Genomic DNA, 21,509 nt, shown 5'->3' with positions numbered 1-21,509 from the left:
CACTGTGTGTCAGGACACACTGTGATAGGACACTTTGTGAGGCAGGATACTCTGAGACCGGATGCCCAGTTGCCGGCTATTCTATAGCAGGCAAGTTTTTATGAGGCGCTCTGAAACATAATTTTGTAACTGGTCACTATGGTGCCATCTGCCCTCTAGTACATCTTGTACTTGCCCATTCTTTGGATATGATCTCACACAGTGTGTGCTTGCAGTTGTTTAACTGTGGGAAGCATCACAGCTAAGCCTGAAACTGTACTCACCCAATATGCTGTGTCTTACTGGGGTTACCGGACACATCATAAGCAGGAACTCTGGCTGTATTGCACCTCTCCAGCCTGGAGGCTTTGAGACCAACTATAAAAGAAATAACTTGCATTTAGGTAGTGCTTTTCATGACCACCGGACATCCCAAACTGCTTTACAACCAATGAAGCATTTTTGAAGTGCAAATCCCTGTTATAATGTAGCAGTGCCAGTGAAATTGTACACAGCAAGTTCCCAAAAGCACCAATGTAATAATGTTGGTTGAGGGATAAATATTGGCTAGGACACTGTGGAGAACTCCTATGCTCCTCTTTAATATAGTGCCATGGGATCTTTTAAATCTACCTGAGAGGGTAGGCAGGGCCTTGGTTTAATATCTCAACTGAAAGGTAGCACCGTCAACAGTGTAACACTACCTCAGCATTGCATTGCACAGTCAGCCTCAATTTTGTACTTAAATCCCTGGAGTTGGACTTTGAACCCAAAGACCTCTGACTCATAGTTGAGAGGGCTGCCCACTGAACCACAGCTGCAGTGTCCTAAATGCTGCTTCAGCTGAAACCAGATAACTGAGCACAGATGAAACTTGGGACCTCTGCTCAGCTGCCCTGCAGATAGACTAAACAAGGAGAAATCACATCTTCAGTCTGTAAAGTTCACTTCTCTGCTTTTGTCCAGGGTCAACTTTGCAAACGATGGCTCCAACGTGTCTCTAAACGACAGTGGACTCCCCGAAACAGCGAAAAAGTGAAGCGCGATGGTGCGGAATGTGGACGACTTTGACTTCTGCCTCCCATCTCACCCTCAGAGCCTGCTGGAGGGTCTCCGATCCCTGCGCTCCAACCCCAAGCTCTCCGATGTTACCCTCCTGGTGGGTGGCCAGGAGTTCCCGTGTCACCGGAGCGTCTTGGCGCTTTGCAGCGTCTACTTCCATGCCATGTTCACGGGGGACTTTGTCGAGAGCATCTCGGCGCGGGTGGAGGTCAAGGAAGTGGACCCTGCAGTGATGGGGATGCTGATTGACTTTGCCTACACGGGGAAGCTGACCATCAACCAGCAGAACGTAGAGTCCCTGACTCAGTCCTCCAACCTCTTGCAGTTCAGCACCGTCCAGAAGGTATGCAGCCGCTATCTCCAGCAGCAGATTGACCCCACAAACTGTCTGGGGATCTACGAGTTCGGGGAGCTGTATGGCTGTCCAGAGGTCATCGCCAAAGCACGCTCCTTTCTCCTGGAGAACTTCGAGGCAGTGTCCCAAAGCGAGGAGTTCCTATTGCTGGACAGCGAGCGGCTCTTGGGCTATCTTGGTGCAGAGTTGCTGCAGGTCCAAGAGGAGCAGAGCCTGGTCCAGGCTCTCCTCCGATGGATACGATACGATGAGGCAGAGCGGAGTTGCTTCCTTCCCGAGCTCTTTGAGCTGGTTCACCTTCCACTGTTGTCAGTGGAGTATCTGAGAGACCAGCTTTTGCCTGACAAACTCATTCAGGAGTCCGAATACTGCAGAAAACGGATCGAGGGATTTCATAACAAGGTATGGCCTAGTGAGCATTGTGCTTGTCCGTCCAATTATCTGTTCAGTGCTGAATAATTTCTGATTGAACCCAAAAAGAACCACTACTCCAAGGGGCTTATATATAGAATAATGGACTATTTCAATACTTTGCTGGTTGAAACCCCATTTTCCACCCTCCATAAACTTGAGCTCATCCAAAACTCTGCTGCGCGTATCGTAACTTGCATCAAATCTGTTAGCCTCTGCGCTGACTGACCTACATTGGCTCCCTCTCTGGCATTGCCTCGATTTAAAATCTCTCATCCTTGCTTCCATATCCCTCCATGGCCTGGCCTCTCCCCATTTCTGTACACTCCTGTAGCTCTACACCCTCCTGGATATCCAACATCCTCCAATTCTGGTCTCTTGAGCATCCCCCATTTTAGTTGCTCCATCATTGCTGGATGTGCCTTCTGTTGCCTAAGTGCTAAGCTCTGGAATTCCCTCACTAAACCTCTCTGCCTCTCTTTTGTCCTTGAGCGTGGGAAACATACCTCCCTGACCAAGCTTTTGGTCATCTGCCTGACATTTCCTTACATGACTTTGTATCAAATGTTGCCTTGATAGCACTCCCATAAAGCGCTTTGGAATGTCTCACTGCTTTTAAGGTGCTATGTAAATGCAGCTTCTTGTCACATGCTCCCAAGTGATTTAGAAGCTGAAATCTAATTGAGGGATTCAAGACGATTTACAGAATAATGGATACCCGGCAGTGAGTTGTATGCTGTGTAATCAACTAGAGAGGTTTGAATGGTTTATATCTGACTGATGGATATCTGGGAGTGAATTACAGGCTGGAATCTGGTTGGTTTATGTGAGAAGAGTGGATACCTGAAGGTCAGTTATGGGCTGGAATCTAATCAAGCTGTCTCGATAGTATTTCTAAGCTACTGGAATTTTGTTCTGAGAACTTTTGATGATACCTTAACGGCAACATCTGAATTTCTTCCTGCAATTACTGCCTGTGTTTTTATTATTATGGAGTAACCTATACCGTGTTAACTGAGAGGGAGGAGAGAACAGTTTGTACTATTAAATTACAATGAATATTGTGTAACATGCTGGAAGTGTCTTGAAACTGTATATGTGTGTGCACAACACATGACTAACTGGATGTTTATGTTGAAAAATCATTAGGCTAATCTGCAGAGATCAAGCATAATACACATTCGACCAACCACCAGGCAGACAGAAGTGTACCGCCATGTAAATTGGATTTTCTCCTACTATCCAATCTTGGGATAGGGTATCGGAGGAAAAGAGATGAGATTGTGTGATGATGCATCCAACCAGTCAAAATTGCCTCATTCATGTGTGACATCAGTTCCCCTTCCCCAACTTCAACTGGGCCCATCTGCCTGCTAGATTTGCGTGATTAGGGGTGGGGGCCAGTTATGGCCACATTTCTCACCTCTCTGTCACTGATTCCTTGTCCCTGGGACTGCTAGTTGGACCATGACAATAGGCCTGGTGGGAATGGGCCCACAGATATCAATTGGAGGGAGAAGGTCCAGTGGAGGCCTCCTCTTCCTCTGATTGCTTACCTGCTGAAGGCCCCAGTCTTGGCTGAGACCTCATTCATTGTCCTGGATCAATTTTTAAGAGGCCTTGAAGTGGATTATAATCCTAACCACTTTTTGGAGCTATTCCAGATCAGGCGTACATCTCGGATAATCACTCTCACTTAAGGTTGAGAAAGCCAGGCCTCACAGACACTTAGATGGGTCTGAAGAGCTGATCTAACTCTCCCCAAAGGAAAAGAACCACCAGAGAATATTACATTCCTGGATCTCCGAGTACACTCAAGCTTCACCTTCCAAGCATAATTTCAGATCTTCGGCCATGCCAAGCAGAACCACAGCTCCAAAGGGATACCTTTGCCCCAGTGGCCCACAGCACAGAGTCACCAACCTTTGGCTGACTTCTCCAACCTATAAAGTTCTACACTCAATATTCTTGAGTGTTCTCAGAGATCCAGGAGAAAGAAATCTCAGATGGTGAGATTGGAACCCTGCAAGGTGGATTGCTGGTGAGGCCTTCTGAGTGGGAGTGACTTTTGGAGACAATTCCAAGGCAAGATCTTCAGATGTGGAGATTGGAAACCCTCATGAAAAAAACAAAGTTTCAGTGATATTAGTTAGCTCACAATGTGACAAACATCTGGGTGGATTGTTGAGAAATCTATGAATCTGTTTTGGTCGCATCTGTCATCTTCTGTGTAATGTGGCATGTCCGACCACAGTTCACCTGTTAATTCACTTATATCTCATAATTACCCTCTCATGCCCACTTTGCTTAAAGTCTGCTCCCTGCAGCTCTTTCTTGAATTCAGAGCCTATTACTCTGCTCCTTTGTTTACCAATCTCACTTAAGGGAATTATTTCTCTACCCTAGCTTTGTCCCTTACTTGTGTTATGGCACAGCAGTTGGTAAAGCTGAGTTATTTAAAAATCCCAGAGGGAAACTTTAAACAAATGTCATAACCTATATTTTTAAATGGTATGTTTGAGATGCAGTTCTAAATTCAGGAATCAGACTACCAGTTCTCAAGAGATTTTTATATCAAACTACATGAGGCATTTATTGGTTTACACAAGTTAAATATATACAAAACAAAAACAGAATTACCTGGAAAAACTCAGCAGGTCTGGCAGCATCGGTGGAGAAGAAATCAGTTGTTTTAACTGATTTCTTCTCCACCGATGCTGCCAGACCTGCTGAGTTTTTCCAGGTAATTCTGTTTTTGTTTTGGATTTCCAGCATCCGCAGTAGCTTTTAGCTTTTTGTTTTTAAATATATACACATGGCTACAAATTACTACTGTCATAACTTTTAACAAATTCCCAAACTAATCTCCACTAAGACAACAGCAGCCCATAGACTTTAAGCAGACACCAGGCAAAGCATTTTCACCTCACAAATTCAAAATGAGGTTCCTTTCACTTTGGTTCCTTTGCAGACACAGTGGTAGGCTTACAGGCTTTGATCTTACATTGCCTCTGCCCTGCACACACAAAACTGCTATACCCAGCACATCTCATTCAATGTAAATTCTCATTGTATCACCAGCCCCTTTGAACTCCACCTCTTATAACAATAAAATCACTTTCATAGTACCAATTTTATTAGTAATATAAACATTGCTTGGCCTCTGCTAGCTAGGTGCCAGATTTCACCCTCCTTCTTGAATGCTCTATTCAACAAAATTCAAATGCATTCTACCTCTCTTACATGTCAAAACTATTGTACATCAAAGTACCCAGACTAGTTGGCTTTAATCCAATTAAGACACACTCATAGGCTAACCATCTATTTTTTAAAAATAATTTCCAATAACGTTAAATACAATAATAGCTTCATGACACTTGGCGCTTCCTTTTGCAACCTCTCCCTGTCCCCCTCCCATGTCCTGCTCCCTAGGACACCTACAAGATGATGGTGCTCCATATCAGGTCATCTGACCTACGTTTTCACGCCATTCTGTTTTGTTTCTTCTGCGCAGGGCCGGTCCGTGGCCTGAAGAACGCAAAAAATAAACCAAACTGCGTGTGTGTGGCCATCTCTTGGCCAATACATGCACACGAGGCCCAAGGACCATCGGGAACTGTTCCCGGCCTACGAACTAAAGAAGATAAGTATTTGACTTTCTTAACAATACCATAAAAAGCTGAACTAGCTGGAATCAGTCCATGCCCAAATGCAGCAAGACCTGGACAATATCCAAGCTTGGGCTGATAAGTGGCAAGTAACATTCATGCCACACAAGTGCCAGGCAATGACCATCTCCAACAAGAGAGAATCTAACCATCACCCCTTGACATTCAATGGCATTACCATCACTGAATCCCCCACTATCAATGCCCTGGGGGTTACCATTGATCAGAAACTGAACTGGACTAGTCATATAAATGCTGTGGCTACAAGAGCAGGTCAGAGGCTAGGAATCCTGCAGTGAGTTACTCACCCCCTGTGTCTCCAAAGACTGTCCACCATCTACAAGGCACAGTCAGGAGTGTGTTGGAATACTCCCCACTTGCTTAGATGAATGCAGCTCCCACAACAGTTAAGCTTGACACCGTCCAGGACAAAGCAGCCCGCTTGATTGGCACCACATCCACAAACATTCACTCCCTCCACCACCAATGCACAGTAGCAGCAGTGTGTACCATCTACAAGATGCACTGTAGGAATTCACCAAGGCTCCTGAGACAGCACCTTCCAAACCCATGACCACTGCCATCTAGAAGGACAAGGGCAGCAGATAGATGTGTGCTTTATCACCCAGAAGTTCCCCTCCAAGTCACTCACCATCCTGACTTTGAAATATATTGCCATTCCTCCATTGTCACTAGGTCAAAATTCTGGAACTCCCTTCCTAACAGCACTGTGGGTGTACCTACACCACATGGACTGCAGCGGTTCAAGAAGGCAGCTCACCACCACCTTCTCAAGGGCAACTAGGGATGAGCAATAAATTCTGGCCCAGCCAGCAAAACCCACATCCCGTGAATTAATTTAAAATAGCATGTTGAGCAGTCATGCTAGACAACATCCTTTGTTTTAGTTAACATCCTTCAAGCAAACAGGATACTGAGAGCTGCAGCTGATGGTTACTTTCTTGCTACACACAAGTTTCCAGGATTCAGTTGTCAAGTGATTTAGGGGCATCTTTAAGATTATCCATTGTCAGATTGTGGTATCAATGCCTTGATGAGATGATGTAGAGGCCAATTCCTGTTTTTTCAGAAACAGCCTAGAGGATAAACCATATCCTATACCACAGGATGTTGGTGTCCTTGAGCATACAATTATGTTTATAAACTTCTGAACCTTTGTCCAGCAGATGAACTTCCTACTTTATAGGAAAATCACTCTTTTTAATCATATAACTCTGTATTTATAGCTGGATTCTCTTATAACTCCATACTTATAGCTGCATTCCTTCACACCCTGTGGCCTCTTTAACACTTCTTTCCATTTTTTCCAGTGGCATAGCCCTGTAATGATTTTGGGATTCAGGAAACTGGGCCAAGGTCATGGCCGAATCAAGGTGACAGGCAGAATTCGGAATAAACAACCCTGAGTGTTAGCAGGTTATCATTTGTGATCTCTCTTCGTCTAACCCCATCAACATATCCTTCTATTCCTTTCTCCCTCACCTGCTTATCCAGCTTCCCCTTAAATACACCCATCATATTTGCCTCAACTACTCTCAGTGGTAGCGAGTTCCATATCCTAACCACTCCCTGGGTAAAGACGTTTCTGCTGAATCCCATGTTTTTTTTCGTTTGGAAGAGAAAGAGAAAGAAAGGAAAGGAGAAGTAAAAGAAGAAGAAAAAGAAAAGAGAAAAAAATAATAAGAAAATCAACAACAATCATAGGTTAAATATAGGGCAGAATTTTCCGGTCGGCGTGCGGGGATGGCCCAACACGTCGACCCGTAAAATGGCGCGCGATGACGTCAGGCGTGCATCCCGACGTCATCACGCTCAGTAGCGATGTTTTGTTTGGCAGGCGCACACTGGAGTCATCTGCGCCTGCCGATATGTAAACGGCCTATTAAGGACATTAAGGATCTAATTAAAGTTATTCCAAATGCTGCCCATCCAACCTTAAGGTTGACAGGCAGGTGAAAAGGCCAAGCGGCCTTTGCGTTATTTAGGAAACCTCATCCACAAGTGGGGTAAGGTTTCCTAAAGCGTTTATTAAATTGAAAAATTTTCATAAATTTAAAAACACGTCCCAACTCATGTCTCAAAACACGTTTAAATAAATTTTTACACCTTTTATTTATTAATTCTATTATCGATTCAATCTCCCTGAGGCAGTTCTGTGCCTCGGGGAGATTGAAGCGCTCTTCCGTGCGCATGCGCTTAAAGTTCGCGCTAGGTCCGCTCGCCCTCCTCCCCCCTGCCTGCACAGGCAGCGCTCGATGCTGCCACTCATGTTCCATGCTGGGCAGTTTGGCCCGCCCGCGTAAAATTGCCGTGCGGTGCCGATCGTTGGCGGCAGTCGGCTTCCCGACCACCCCTGCCCACCCCTGCCGAGCACCCCCGCCAAGGGCAAAATTCTTCCCCTTGGATAGATGGATACAATGTAAGATTTTGAATTGTAGCAACCCATGTCTTGCACATACAGATGAGGAATGTACATAAGAGAGAATAGACCTCCAGTTATCTTCTGGTAAGCCTGAGTCAAAATCTTGCTCCCAAAGAGCTCTTAAGGTAGAAAGCGAAAGACAGTGTAGCGAAAAATATTAGAGAATACAATTTGGAAATGAACACCTGAACAATGCCTTATTACTTTTAATTTCTTTTAGTATTTCACCTTGGGAAAGGGGTACTTCTAACACATTCATAAAGTCAGACGTTAGAGATGGGGTGTCAATAATATCAAAAAAAATTGTGAAACACAGCAGGATCTGAAAAGGAGTCTGAGGTATAAAGAATGGAATAAAAAAGTTTGAATTGACCACTGATCTCCTGATGATCGGTGGTGGTTGACCCTGTTGGAGTGGTAATTTCAGTAATAAGTTGAGAGGAAGTAGAGTGACGAATGTGAGCCAGGAGACTACTGGTTCTTTCACCATGCTCATAGAATGTGCCACATGATCTAAGTATAAGCTTGTATAACACTGGGGTAGGTGCAATAGCATACTGCTGGTCCACGAAGAGAATTTGGTCGATCAATTGGGACAATATTGAAGTATTGCGTTTGTTAAGTTGAGCAGTATATGAATATTTGTCCATGTAGGTAAGCCTTCATACTCTCCTAGACAGTAGCAAAGGAAATATCTGAAGTAATATTGAGTTCTATAAAAGTATCTATTTGTGAGGAAATGAATTTAGTAAAATCCGGGTCTGCCAGAAGGTGAGAAACAGGTTGGTCATGGAAGAGTATTACTAAAAATGATCAAAGATCACTAAACTATTGTATGCGCAAGATTGAATTAATGTGAGCAGCCTCTTGTCAAGGCAAAAATTATCAATATGTGAGTGGGTGTGGCGAACAGGAGAGAAAAAGGGGTGTTGTCTTGCTGATGGGTAATAGAAAACGCCTTGGATCTACCAATCCGTGTGTATCCAGAAAAGAACTGATGGCTGAGGCTGATTTTGATATTAGAACAGATTTTGTGGATGAACAATCTAAATTTGGGTTAAGAACACAGTTAACGTCTCCTCCAAGAAATAAGTGATTTAAATCTAAATAGGGTACGAAAATAAGAAACTCAAAATGAAATGGTGATCATCCCAGTTGGGTGCATATACATTAGTTAGGATCAATGGACAGTTAAAAAGTCTGCCTTGTACAATAACATAGCGGCCATTAGTGTCAGCTATAACCTGAGAGTGAATAAAGGGAATGCCTTTATGAATTAAAATTGCCGCACCTCTCGCTTTACTATGAAAATTAGGATGAAATATCTGCCTAACCCGACCCCTACACATTCCAAGGTGGTCAGATGTACGTAAGCGAGTTTCCTGCAGGAAGGCAATGCCCACTTTCAAATGATGTAAATGAGAGAGAACTTTATTTATTTTAACTGGGTGATTTAGACTCTTCACATTCCAGTTGATAAAACGGATTGGACAACCATCCTGTGAAGCCTTAGTGGACATTATAATGATAAAAGCGTATCAAATCATATGGCCCCCATAGGTTAACCATTGCAAATAAAGGATTAAATGTTTTTGAACCAGAGCTTATCCACCTAAAGAATGCTAAAAGCTGACCAAAAGGAAAGTTTTTATGGAGGAGAATTTTCTCCCCGTTGGGGGGGGGGGGGGGGTAGGGCAGGAGCTGGCACGGGTGGGTGTGCAGCCCATCGCCACCCGTGATCGGCTAGGTGCTGCCATTTTATATGATGCACACCCGGAAGCGCTGAGCGCTCCCTGCGCGGGCGGGGGTAGTAGGCTGAGTCGGGGTCTGTGCTCTTTCGCACAAGAGCTGCCTCAGGGAGATTAGTTTGATTTTTAAAAATTTTAATGAAGGGAAAAAAATATTCAAGACATGTCCCCTCATGTGACAGTGTCACATGAGCTGGGACATGTCTATGAATTTTATTAAAAATTTTTATTAAAGTTTAAAAACCTTTATGAAACCTCATCCCGCCCGTGGATGAGGTCTCATGATAAATACGAAGGCCGCCTGGGCTCTTCGCCTGCCCGGCAACCTTAAGATTGGACAGGCAACTCAGTTAATCACTTTAATTGTTATTTAAATGGCCTTAATAGGCCTTTTACAGTTCGGTGGGCACGCAGCCACCTCCGGTGAGCACCTGCTGAACTGAAGATCTGAATGACGCGCGGTGACATTGGGATGCACGCCCACGTATCATTTTACGTGTCGGCGAGCTGGACCCGCCCCCACTCGCCAACCCAAACATTATATTTGGAAAAGAACAGGAAAAAGAGAAAAAAGGAGAAGAAAAGGGAGAAAAAATAGAAGAAGAATCCCATATTCTATCTTATGCCTTGGGTCCCTAGTTCTGATCTTGCCCACAAGTGGAAGCATCTTCTCTACTTCTATCTTATCAAACCATTTCAGTATCTTGAAGATCTCTATCAGGTCACCCCTTAATTTTCTCATTTCTACAGAAGAAAGCCCTAGCCTGTACAATTTTCCTGATTGGTATAACCTCTCAGTACTGGTATCATTCTTGTAAATCTTTATTGCAACTTCTCCATTGCTTCTATAATTGTTTTATTATATGGAGAGCAGTTCTGTTCACAGTACTCCGAGTGCTGTCTAACCCAGGTTCTGTACAAGCTTAGCATGAGCTCTCTGTTTTCTATTCTATTCCTCTAAAAATAAATCCCAGTGCTTTGTTTTCCCTTTTTCGGCCTAATTAATCTGTGTTGCTACTTTTGATGATTTGTGTATCTGTACCCCCAGATCCCTCTGCTCCTTTATCCCATTTAGGCGCTATATTCCAAGGAGTTTGTCACCTCCTTATTCATCCTAACATTATGATGCCCACACTTTCCTACATGAGTCACTGGGCAGCAGGTGGGGTGCGAAGCCTGGGTGGTTTTTTTTGCTTTCTTTTAGTAAGCTATTGTTAAAGTCAAGGATTTCTCACTGAAATATCTATAGATGCCTGCACATATGGCATGAGCTTTCAGTCCGAAGCTCATTTCACCTTCTTCCAGTTTGGAATAAAAGTTAAAGGGAAAGATAAAATGCTGACTGGGAAAAGTGCTGGTAAAATAAAAATAAAGCAATTGAAATATTAAGGAGGGGAACACTAACTTGCATCCAGTTTTTGCTGTACTGACATGCTGATCATTTTCTCATGATGTCAGTGAAAGATTAGCGGGAACTCTGGATTAACCAAGCAAATGGATTTTCTGTCAACCTCCTAATAAAGTTATGAAGGCCAAGCAGGGGGTCCCTGAAGGAATTCCTGTTGCCAGTCCCACACAGTGTTTTGGACACTATTAAGGAATATTTGATAAGTTCAGGGATGATTGAGAGTAGGCTGATGGGGCAGTATTTGGCCGGGTTGGATTTGTCTTGATTTTGGTGGACAGGACATACCTGGGCAATTTTCCACATTATCAGTTGGATGCCACTGTTGTTACTGCACTGTAACAGCTTGGCCAGGAGCATGTCTTCAGTATTACTGCCGGAATGATTTCAGGGCTGATAGCCTTTGCAGTGTCCAGTGCCTTAAGCTGTTTTTTCTTATCAGGTGGGATGAATTGAGTTGGTTGAAGCATGGCATATGTGGTGCTGGGGATCTCTGGAGGAGGCAGAGATGGATCATTCACTCTGCACTTTTGGCTGAAGATGGATGCAAATGCTTCAGCCTGGTGTATTGCAATGATGTGCTTGGCTCCTCCATCATTGAGGATGGGGATATTTGTGGAGCCTCCTCCTCCAGCGAGTTGTTTAATTGTCCATCACCATTCATGACTGGATGTGGCAGGACTGCAAAGCTTAGACCTGATACATTAGTTGTGGAGTCGTTTAGCTCTGTCTATTTCAGACTGCGCCTGCTATTTGGCATGCAAGTAGTCCTGTGTTATAGCTTCACCAGGTTGATGCATCATTTTTAGGTATGCCTGGTGCTGCTCCTGGTAGCATCCAGCATGCCTAATGTCCAGATCTCCTGATTGAATCGGGGTTGATCCCCTGGCCAGATGGTAATGGTAGAGTGAGAAGTATGCCGGGCCACTGAATACTATTCTACTCCAGCTGATGGCCCACGGCATCTCAAATCTGCTAGATCTATGTTGAATCTATTCCATTTACACAGGTGGTAGTGTCACACAACACAATGGATGGTATCCTCAGTGTGAAGATGGGACTTGGTCTCCACAAGGACAGTGCTCACTCTTTCTAATACTATCATAAACTGATGCATCTGTGACAGGTACAAAGTACAAAGTGTATTATAAAAACACAAAGACAAAAAAGATTTAATTTTTGTACATAACTTTGTTATTGATGTTTTAATCTGAGTTGATAATTGATATTTTGCTAATTGTTACGGACCGAGATGGACGGAGTGCACAGTTAATTCTAGCCCCGCTTCTCCACAGGTCGTAACAATAAACAATTAAATGTTTAATTCACCCACAAAGCTGGCCAATTGTTTACCTTTGATACTGTTAATCCAGCATAAAAAGACTTCCTTCAGTAAACACAAAAAAATTACAAGATAATAAACTGGTTAACATATAAGTTGTAATTTAGAAGTGTAATGATTTTTCCCTTTTTGAAAAACAGATATTCGAACCCCCATACACTCGCACACAAACACAAAGCAGGACAAATCAAGCACAGTCCCCCGCAGAGGTTGGAGGATGAGAATGTTTCTTTTAAAAGGATAAAACTCGAAGAGATCTTGATGCTGTTGATTTAACAGAATTTAATCTACAGAGTCCTGGTCACTATAGACCTGGAGGTTCCTTCAGACGGATTTGTTGGTGAAACTGTCCTTGATGACTCTTACTTATCACAACTTTGTGAATTCTCAAAAATAAAATAGATGATTTATCCTGATGAGATGTTTCTGAGGAAAGTTTAACTCACTCTAGATCGCATATAACACAAAGGTGGGGCAGAGAGTCTTTTCTTGAAGCTGGCTGAGGCATATCCCCATTCACTCTCTGAGGGTTTTAAAGGCTAAGATGTTTAAAGAATACTTCACTTAGGCCAGGTGGTTTTAAGCAATCAGCAAGAGTCTTTAGCCTGGCAACAGCAGTTCTTGATTAACTTAGTTAATAAAGTATCTCTTCCCTTTCCAAGTGTTCCCCACTGGACATCTCTGTTGACCCGTGGGTTCTTGGAGAATGGCATGTTCACAGCCACAAATTAACATTGCAAACTTTTAAAAATAACTCAGGAGGAAGAATGACTAAAATTCAATGTCCTTCCATTTTTCCAACAATGGGCTCCTCATATAATTTTCATCTTTTTGTGGTTTCTTTGCTCTGAACAGTTTGTATTTTGGGCAAATTTCTTTTCAGGAATTTGAGGAACAAAAGATTGCCAATCCCTGAACTATGAGAAGAGCTTAGAAGAGTTTAACCTTTACAACCCAGAGACAGGGCAGATTAGGGGCGAGAACTTCATTAAAGTATATAAAATATTAAAAGTAAGATAAATCCAGGATATGATAAGAAAGTTAGTCAGTAATTTCGGAGCAGCTGAGACATATGTAAAATTGTGGCTTGGATATTTGAAGCAATCAGGGAGGATTTAACTCAAAGAGTGAGAGTTATTTGAAATAATCTGACAGAAGAAAAATGCAATTAGACCCTAAGATTAGAGCATTACTTCATAAAAGACTTGGGACAGAATTTTACGTTCCGCAGGCGGGTGTGGGCCCGACCCGATCAGGGGTAAAATCGCGCGAGATGACATTGGGCAAGTGTCCTGATGTCATCCTGCACGTGAACAATCTTCAGGTCAGCGGGCATGCGCAGGTATTGGATCTGCACCTGCCATCAATCAAAAGGCCACTTAAGGCCATTAAAAAGGCAATTGATCCAGATTTTATGTTGCCCGTGCAATTTCACGCTCGCCGCATGGGCAAAACGGGCAGGCAGACCACTTTTTACAATGCCCCATCCAAGGGCAGGATAAAAAGGGTTAGCAGCATTGCCATTGAGAGTAGTGAGGAGTTTAGGAGATAGTTTGCTGCTGGTTGCTTATTTGAGCTTGACAGCTTCATCTCTGTTCTGTGCTTTGGATGAGCATTTCCAGGCTTCATTTCAGGACTCATTGGTGTCTCCAAGGCCTCCGGAGAATTTTGACGATGTGGACTCTTCCAGGTATCAGACAGCCTTCTGTTACCCTGGTAATGGGGATTGTGGTCTCCGCTGGTGGCAACTCCTCTGAGGAGGAAGAGAGGGGAAGAAGGGGGAGGAGGCCAGGTGTCCCAGTGCAGCCTCCAGGGGAGCCACCTGTGGGAGGAGAGGCGCAGGCACAGAGGGTGCAGGGCCAGCAGGTAATCCAAGGCGTTATAGGCTGTAGAAGATGTCACTAACCCACTGCCAGGATTTACAGGCAGTGATGCAGCTACCTCAGTATGTCCAGGGTGCAAAGACAAAGGGGGCTCTGTCTCTCTGTCTCTCCAGAAAGACTGTGACCTCCATTTGTTAAATGACTGGGCCTGAGATCACCTCCAACTGTGTGGGTGGACATTCCATGCCAATGGCTCTGAAGGTCACAGTGGCCCTCAATTTCTATGCTTCCAGTTCTTTCCCGGGGTCAGTGGGGGAATCTTTGTGGAGTCTCCCAATCAGCTGTCCGCAGTTGCATCAAACTGGTGGCTGATGCTCTGTTCAGGCCGGTAATGACATTTATTAATTTTCGTACAGACGAGGCGAGCCAGACTGAGCGAGCCAGAGGGTTTGCAGCAATTGCTGGCTTCCCCCGTGTCCAGGGTGCAATCGACTGCACACATGTGGCCATCAAGGTGCCAGTGGGTCAGCTGGGTGCCTTCGTCAACAGTCACTGGAAGAGGGGCAGAGAAGTTGCTGCCATCATCCAGAGCGCCCTGAAAGGAGCCCACAGAGACAACAAGCAGCCCGTATGCCAACATGAGGTCACTTTGGACCTCCCTGCGTGCCATTGATGGACGGGCATCTAGCTGGGATGCTGGGTGCCTCATTCATCTCCCACACTGACCCTGGCCACCTGAGGTCGTTGCCTGTATGAGGACTTGCAGATCTGAACGCAACCCCAGGAACCCATGGTTCTGTCTCTGGAGTTGCCTCTCCATGGAGGAAGCAGTGTGCTTGGTGATGAGGGTCAACACAGTGCTCATGCTCCACATGGACTCCCCCACGACAGAGACCATGGCACGCATAACCTTATGGATCTCCGCCAGATCCTCCCACATCCCGCTGGACATCCAGCATCTGCCACCTTACAGATGACTCCAGACGTTCATCATCTGCCTTTGACTCAGCATTGTCCTGGTCTCCAGCAGTCCTCTGACTGCCGGTGCCTTGGGCACCCTCTGCCTCTGCCTGCACCTCAAGAGAGTGTGAAGTGCCCTCACCGCTGTGCACCAACATTCTCGCTGATGATCTAACACCTACCGAGGTGCTGGTATCTGCGCTGGTGCCTGGTTCAGAGAGCGGGTGTGATGCAGGTGCATCTAAAGTCCGATGGTCTTCTGGCATCAAGAGTGGCTCTTTGGGGTCCTGTGTTTGTGTGCAAGCTGGAGAATCTAAGGGAGAACAATGACATATCATTAGTTTAAGCCATCACACTGTCACTGTGCATGCCAGGCGACCTGGTGAGACAATAGAGATCTGCATCATGGTGCCATTGTCTTTCAATGATGAATGGGTCTCCAGGTTTGAGGCTCCCATTAGTGATGAGACTATACAAGAAAGTTTGCACAATCTGACACTCACCTCTGTGCACTGCACTCTTACCTTCTTCAGAGACACCTACCTCTCCACGACCAGCTGACCGAGGTGGGTGGCGGCTCTCCAGCTCCAAAGCGTCCATTTCAAACCTTATCAAAATTAGGAGGTTCGGGGGGGGGGGGGCGCGGAGGGGGGCGGGGGGAGCGGGGGTGGCCTCTGCCTGTCCTTCACCTCTCATTGTTGTTATGGCTTCTTTTCTCCTGAAAGGACAGAGGAGCATTGATTAGTCCACTCTCTACCTGCAGCGCCATCGCAGCCTGACCAACCCCACCTGAGGAACACCTTGCAGGGCACATCTGAGTCATGGCCTTCAAGCTGCAAGGTATTCAGCCCAAGCAGCCAGGGCTCACCACCTTGGCCAGCTCCGGTGTCAGTGACAGTTGGCACTCAGACTCTTACACCCCTGAGCTCCATGGGGGGCGGCCAGCCCTTAACAGTCCTCCACACTGATCCACGCCAACTCGGTACTCACCCTTGCCGAGCTCGGCTGATCGTTGAACCATTTGCGGTTCTGCACCCATGTGCACTTCAACGTCATGGCTGCTGATCTCGGCTGCAATCTCCTCCCAAGCTTTTTTGGTCGGGTGTGGTAGCCTCCTCCTGCCATCCCTGGGAACGAGGGTATCCCGCCTGACACCAGCCTCCTCCACGAGGACCATGAGGCACTCGTCCAAGAAATGGGGGGGCTGAGTGCCCACCCGACCTGCCCTCCCGCCTGACATTTCCTGCAGCTGGCGAGGCCATTGCTCCGGTCTCCGGGCCGAATAAAGTTTCTCCCTGGCAGCCTTCAGTGAGCTGCCTTTGCTAATTTTAAAGCCCCTGCCGGGTCACCATTGGACCCAGCGCCTGACAGGCCCCCGCCCCTGCCCAGCCCTTCCCAACCATTCAGAAGGTGCGTTTCACGTTAATTGGCCAGCCAGCGTGAAATCGCGCTCGTGGGCCGATCACGGTTGAGGGCTCATTTCCTGACTGCTCCCGGCCCGTCTATTGCACGCACCCAGTGAGGGAAAAATTCTGGCCTTCGGCTTCAATGGAAGAGTTCAAATATTAGATCTTTGATAGGAAACTACGAAATGGATGCCCTCCAATGGAGATGTTACTGTGCTGTATGGTTGAGCTTCAGTGGGTTAGTTCATGTACTAAAAGGATGGGCTTCATGGAAGCGCTGGGATGTTAGAAAAAATGGGTTTTGAAGGGACAGTTATCAGTTACGAGAAGGATGGATTGCAATGGGGGAGTTAACATAAAAGAGGGATGGGTTTTAATGAAATGATGAGCTTCTGTGACAAACATTGTGTATTTTTGTCTTATTTTGCTTTGATAGCAGTTATGTAAAAGCTCAGTCATTGTGCAAAGAGAATTTAGCAGTCAACCAAAACTGGAAAACCTTCAAGAGGCCTGTGTTTCCATGGTGAACAACCACAAAAGATAATGTAACAAAATTTTCAAATACGTAGAGACTTCGTGATTAGTTGAGTTTGCATTTGACTGCTAGTTTGAATTTGTGGGATCGGACATTCTAAATGCAGGATGTCCCAGTAACTGTTTTGCAAAATATTAAAAAACTATTTTGCTTGACTAGAGACAGGTAGAAGATCTCAAAGAATACAATTAGCTTTTCAGAAATCTCAGAAGACACATTTTAAGAATCTTGAAAATTCGACAAGTACAATTTGTATTAAAAGTCACTTAGAAAAAATTAGATTAATTCTTGAAGTTGGATTCTTTATAATTATAATTACAGTAGTTAAAGAATACATTCCAATACTTCAACTGTACATATGTAACTATTAAATCACTGTTGGCGTCTTTATTTGTTGAATTCATTTCATATTCTTAACTTTAAATATAGTTTCATATAATGCTGTTTGTACCATTTTTGAAGAGTCGTAGAGGTCTACAGCACAGAAAAAGACCCTTCGGCCCATCGAGTCTGCACTAGTCAAACAAGTACCTAGCTATTCTAATCCCATTTTCCAGCACTAGGCCCATAGCCTTGTATGCCATGGCATCGCAAGTGCACATCCAAGTACTTCTTAAATGCTATGAGGAAAGTGAGGAAGCTGTGAGGAAGAGTGAAGTGAGATCTGAAGCAGATAGACTAATACCAAAGCAGTTAGCAAACTGAGTTTACTGTTCATTTACCTGGATGCATAACCCAAAGCTTACTTAGTTCTCAAGGCAAGGATATATACTTTTGTAGATCTCAGGAGTTGGGGCTCAGCCATTAGACTGAACCAAGAACTGAAAACCAAAGCACCTAGGGTAAGAAAGGTGAAAAAAGTCACCCAGAATTTAAATCTGCTGTGAGTGAAATTGTCTTTGTTTTTCATCCCTGACTTTTCTTGTGTTCTGCTTTTAGACTGAAACAGAAGGAACTGTTAGGCAAAGACATGACCCTGGCCTCAAGAAGCTGCAGGAGGTCCTGGTGGTCATTGGAGGACGGGCAATGGATGACTCTGATGATGATGATGATGAAGATAACCAGCTCCTGTCAAGAAACAGTGCTTTTTACAACATCAGGACCAGTGAGTTATAGTATTAGTCATTTGGTAGTACAGAACTTGAGTATTGTTGAAAAAAGAGACATGTCTAAGCTTTTCATCTTGCACTCATCAAGGCACTCGCAAGAATACCAAATAAGAGGAAAACAACAATTCATACTGTATGTGAAGAGAGTGCTGATTGGTTGGCGAGTGGCGTTGTCATGGAGAATGCACCACTGATGGTGATTGACAGTTAACTGCCATGCATTGTTTGAAAATAAACCAGGCAGCTTGACCCTGATTGGTCAAGGCATTGCCCTAAGGAATAAGTCAGCGAATAGCTGTCACTTATTTTGTTTAGCTGAAACAGGCGCAATGTTTGTGCATGTTCTTTCTGTCTGCAAAGAACAGGGCCCTGTGTATCAATATATGTAGCTCCCAGTACATGCAAATGCACCACATTGTGAACCTGACTGACAATCTTAAATTGGTTGTCAGCGTAATTCTTCATGTACTAAATTTCAAACAATGTGTGGCAGTTAACTGTCAATCACCATCAGTGATTCATTCTCCATGCAACATCACTTGCCAACCAATCAGCATTCTCTTCACATGCAGTATAAATTATTGTTTTCCCTTTACATTGGTATTCTTCTGAGTGAATTGATGATTACAAGACTAAAAGCTAAGACATGTCTCTTTTTTCAGCAATATTGAAGTTATAATATGATGAGCATGGGTAGTGTGGTTTGTATTAGTCACTGGGACTAGGTAGCATGGTATAGTTTGCTAGATATTGGAACTATGTTGTATGGTGTCGTGTTCAAACACTGGGGCCAGCTAATATGTTGTGTTTTAGACACTGGGCTTTCATTTTTATGAGCTGATTCCTAAAGTAGATTAATGAGTGGGTTATTTTGCTGGCTTAACACTCTTTAGTAGCCAGCTGACACAATTCTGCAGAAATATTGACAGACACCAAACTGGGCAAAAACATGACAGTTCCAGGTTCCATCCCACTTTGATTCCTCGGACAACCCCTTCCATCCCAAATATGGTATAATGTGAACACTGGACATGCATTTTTGGTGCCAATGTAAACTAAGGGTGAGTTAGAAAGGAACCAAAAATTTAGCTGTCAGAAAGTGATTTTTACAAATCAGGAGACCCGTGTAAAGGACCAGAGCATTAAACAATTGGGTGTTTAATTCCCAAATATGGGCTGGGAGAAAACAGAGTAAAGTCTAAGGAGAATTTGTGTTTCATAGAATCATTGAATCATACCATATTAAAGGAGGCCATTCAGCCCATAATATCAATGTTGGCTCTTTGAATGAGCTTTCTAATTAGCCCCACTATCCTGCAGAGCCAAATTCCTTCCCTTTTCAAGTATATATCCAATTCCCTTTTGAATATGCTTCCGCTACCCTACAAGGCAGTGCATTCCAGATCAAAAACAATTTGTTGCATAAAACAAAGTTCTCCTCATCTTCCCTCTGTTAAGCTTTGCCAATTATCTTAACTGTGTCCTCTGGTTGCCAACCCTCTGGCCACTGGAAATAATTTTTCCTTATTTACTCTATTAAAACCCCTCATAGTTTTGAACACCTCTTCTAAATCTTCCTTTAACCTTCTTTGCTCCAAAGAGAACAACCCTAAGGGCTCTCTGGGCTCTCTACATAACTGAATTCCCTCATCCCTGGTATCATCTAATAAATCTTCTTGGTACCCTTTTCAGTGCCTTGAAATCCTTTCTAAAGTTTGGTGCCTGGAATGGGCTGCAATGTCCCTCCTGAGGCCTATAGCCACTCTATATAAAGATTGAACATAAAATGATCATTTTTGTGTGTCTCCATGTATAAAACCAAAGGTCCTGGATGCCTTTTTTTATAGCCTTATCTTCTCCATTCCCAAATGAGGAGCAGTCCTGCTTCCGTAAGTGTTTTTCTTATTTACTCTATTGACCCCTCATAGTTTTGAAAACCTTTTCCAAATTGCCCCTTAACCTTCTCTGATCTAAAGAGAACAATCCCCTAGGAAGAGCTAGGGGTCACTGTTTAAAAATAAGGGGTCACCTATTTAAGACTGAGATAAGGAGAATTTTTTTCCCTCAGAAGGCCATGAGTCTTTGGAACTCTCTTCCTCAAAAGGCAGTGGAAGCAGAGTATTTGAATATTTTTAAGGCAGAGGTAGATAGATTCTTGATAAGCAAGGGGGGATTAAAAGGTTATAGGGGGTAGGTGGGAACGTGGAGTTGAGGTTACAATCAGATCAGCCATGCTATTATTGAATTGCTGAGCAGACTCGAGGGGCCAAGCGGCCTACTCCTGCTCCTAATTCATATGTTCGTATAAGGGGTCAGCCTTTTAGGATTGAGATGAGGAAAAATTTCTTCAGCCAGGTGGTTGTGAATCTTTGGATTTTTCTACCCCAGAAGGCGTGGATGCTCAGTCATTCAGGACTGAGGTCGATAGCTTCTTGGATACTAAGGGAATCAAGGGATATGGGAATAGGGCTGGAAAGTGGAGTTGAAGTAGATGATCAGCTATGATCTTATTAAATGGTGGAGCAGGCTCGACGGGCTGTATAACCTGCTCTTATTATTGTGTTCTTATTATTTGTGTTGTTGTTCTGTTTTTCAGGCAGCTAAATTCATTCTTAGCCTAACCTTCAGTAATGAACATGGTTTGGTGCGTGGAGGAGGCCATTTGACCCATCATGCCTGTACCTGCTCTTTAAAAGAGCTATCCAATTAGTCCCACTCCCCTGCTCTTTCCCCATAGTCCTGCAATGTTTTCTTTTGAAGTATATATCCAATTCCCTTTGGAAAGTTACTCCTGAATTTGCTTCCACTGTCCTTTCAGCATATACTTTCCCAATCTCACTGTGTGAGAAGATTTCTCCTCACCTTTCCCCTGGTTACACAGGTGCCTAGATCAGGTATCAGGTTTTCAGGGAAACATCAACTGACAGAGTGTAAGTTTGCTAAATTTAGAAGTGCTTTCTGAGGACTGGGAATTAGCTCATAAAATCTCATTGTTTACAGAAGGGCTGGAGGCAAAAACTGGAAGATCAGTAAAACCGAGCTTCTGCCGTAGAGAAATTCTTTGAAATGCTTTTGAGAAACCCGTTGAATGAACAATTCAAAAAGTGTTCTGGTCACCAGGGAGCAGTGCATTAGGATCCCAGTCAAGGTTCAGGGAGCAGTACATAGTCCTCACATTTCTGTTCTCAGTTTATGTGGGTAGTTATGGAAGCAGGAAAAGGAAGTCAGTACCTATGACCTGACTTAGAGGGGAGCACTTGAAG

The 21,509-nt window shown here is 44.2% G+C and overlaps 1 protein-coding gene across 1 annotated transcript in view; it reads left to right on the top strand.

The window, feature by feature from the left end:
• Positions 1 to 954: 954 nt before the first annotated feature.
• klhl30 (kelch-like family member 30) overlaps positions 955 to 21,509 on the top strand; it is a 37,083-nt gene continuing 16,528 nt past the window's right edge. Inside the window, exons 1-2 of the mRNA XM_078563563.1 lie at positions 955 to 1,798; positions 18,077 to 18,242. Coding sequence (XP_078419689.1) covers positions 1,025 to 1,798; positions 18,077 to 18,242 — 940 coding nt within the window. The 5' untranslated portion in view covers positions 955 to 1,024. The remainder of the gene's footprint in view (positions 1,799 to 18,076; positions 18,243 to 21,509) is intronic.

The sequence above is a fragment of the Cetorhinus maximus genome, chromosome 19, assembly GCF_964194155.1.
Source record: "Cetorhinus maximus chromosome 19, sCetMax3.hap1.1, whole genome shotgun sequence".
In the NCBI taxonomy this organism is placed as follows: domain Eukaryota; kingdom Metazoa; phylum Chordata; class Chondrichthyes; order Lamniformes; family Cetorhinidae; genus Cetorhinus; species Cetorhinus maximus.
The sequence above is the reverse complement of the archived record's forward strand: the minus strand, read 5'-3'. Positions and strand labels throughout refer to the sequence as shown.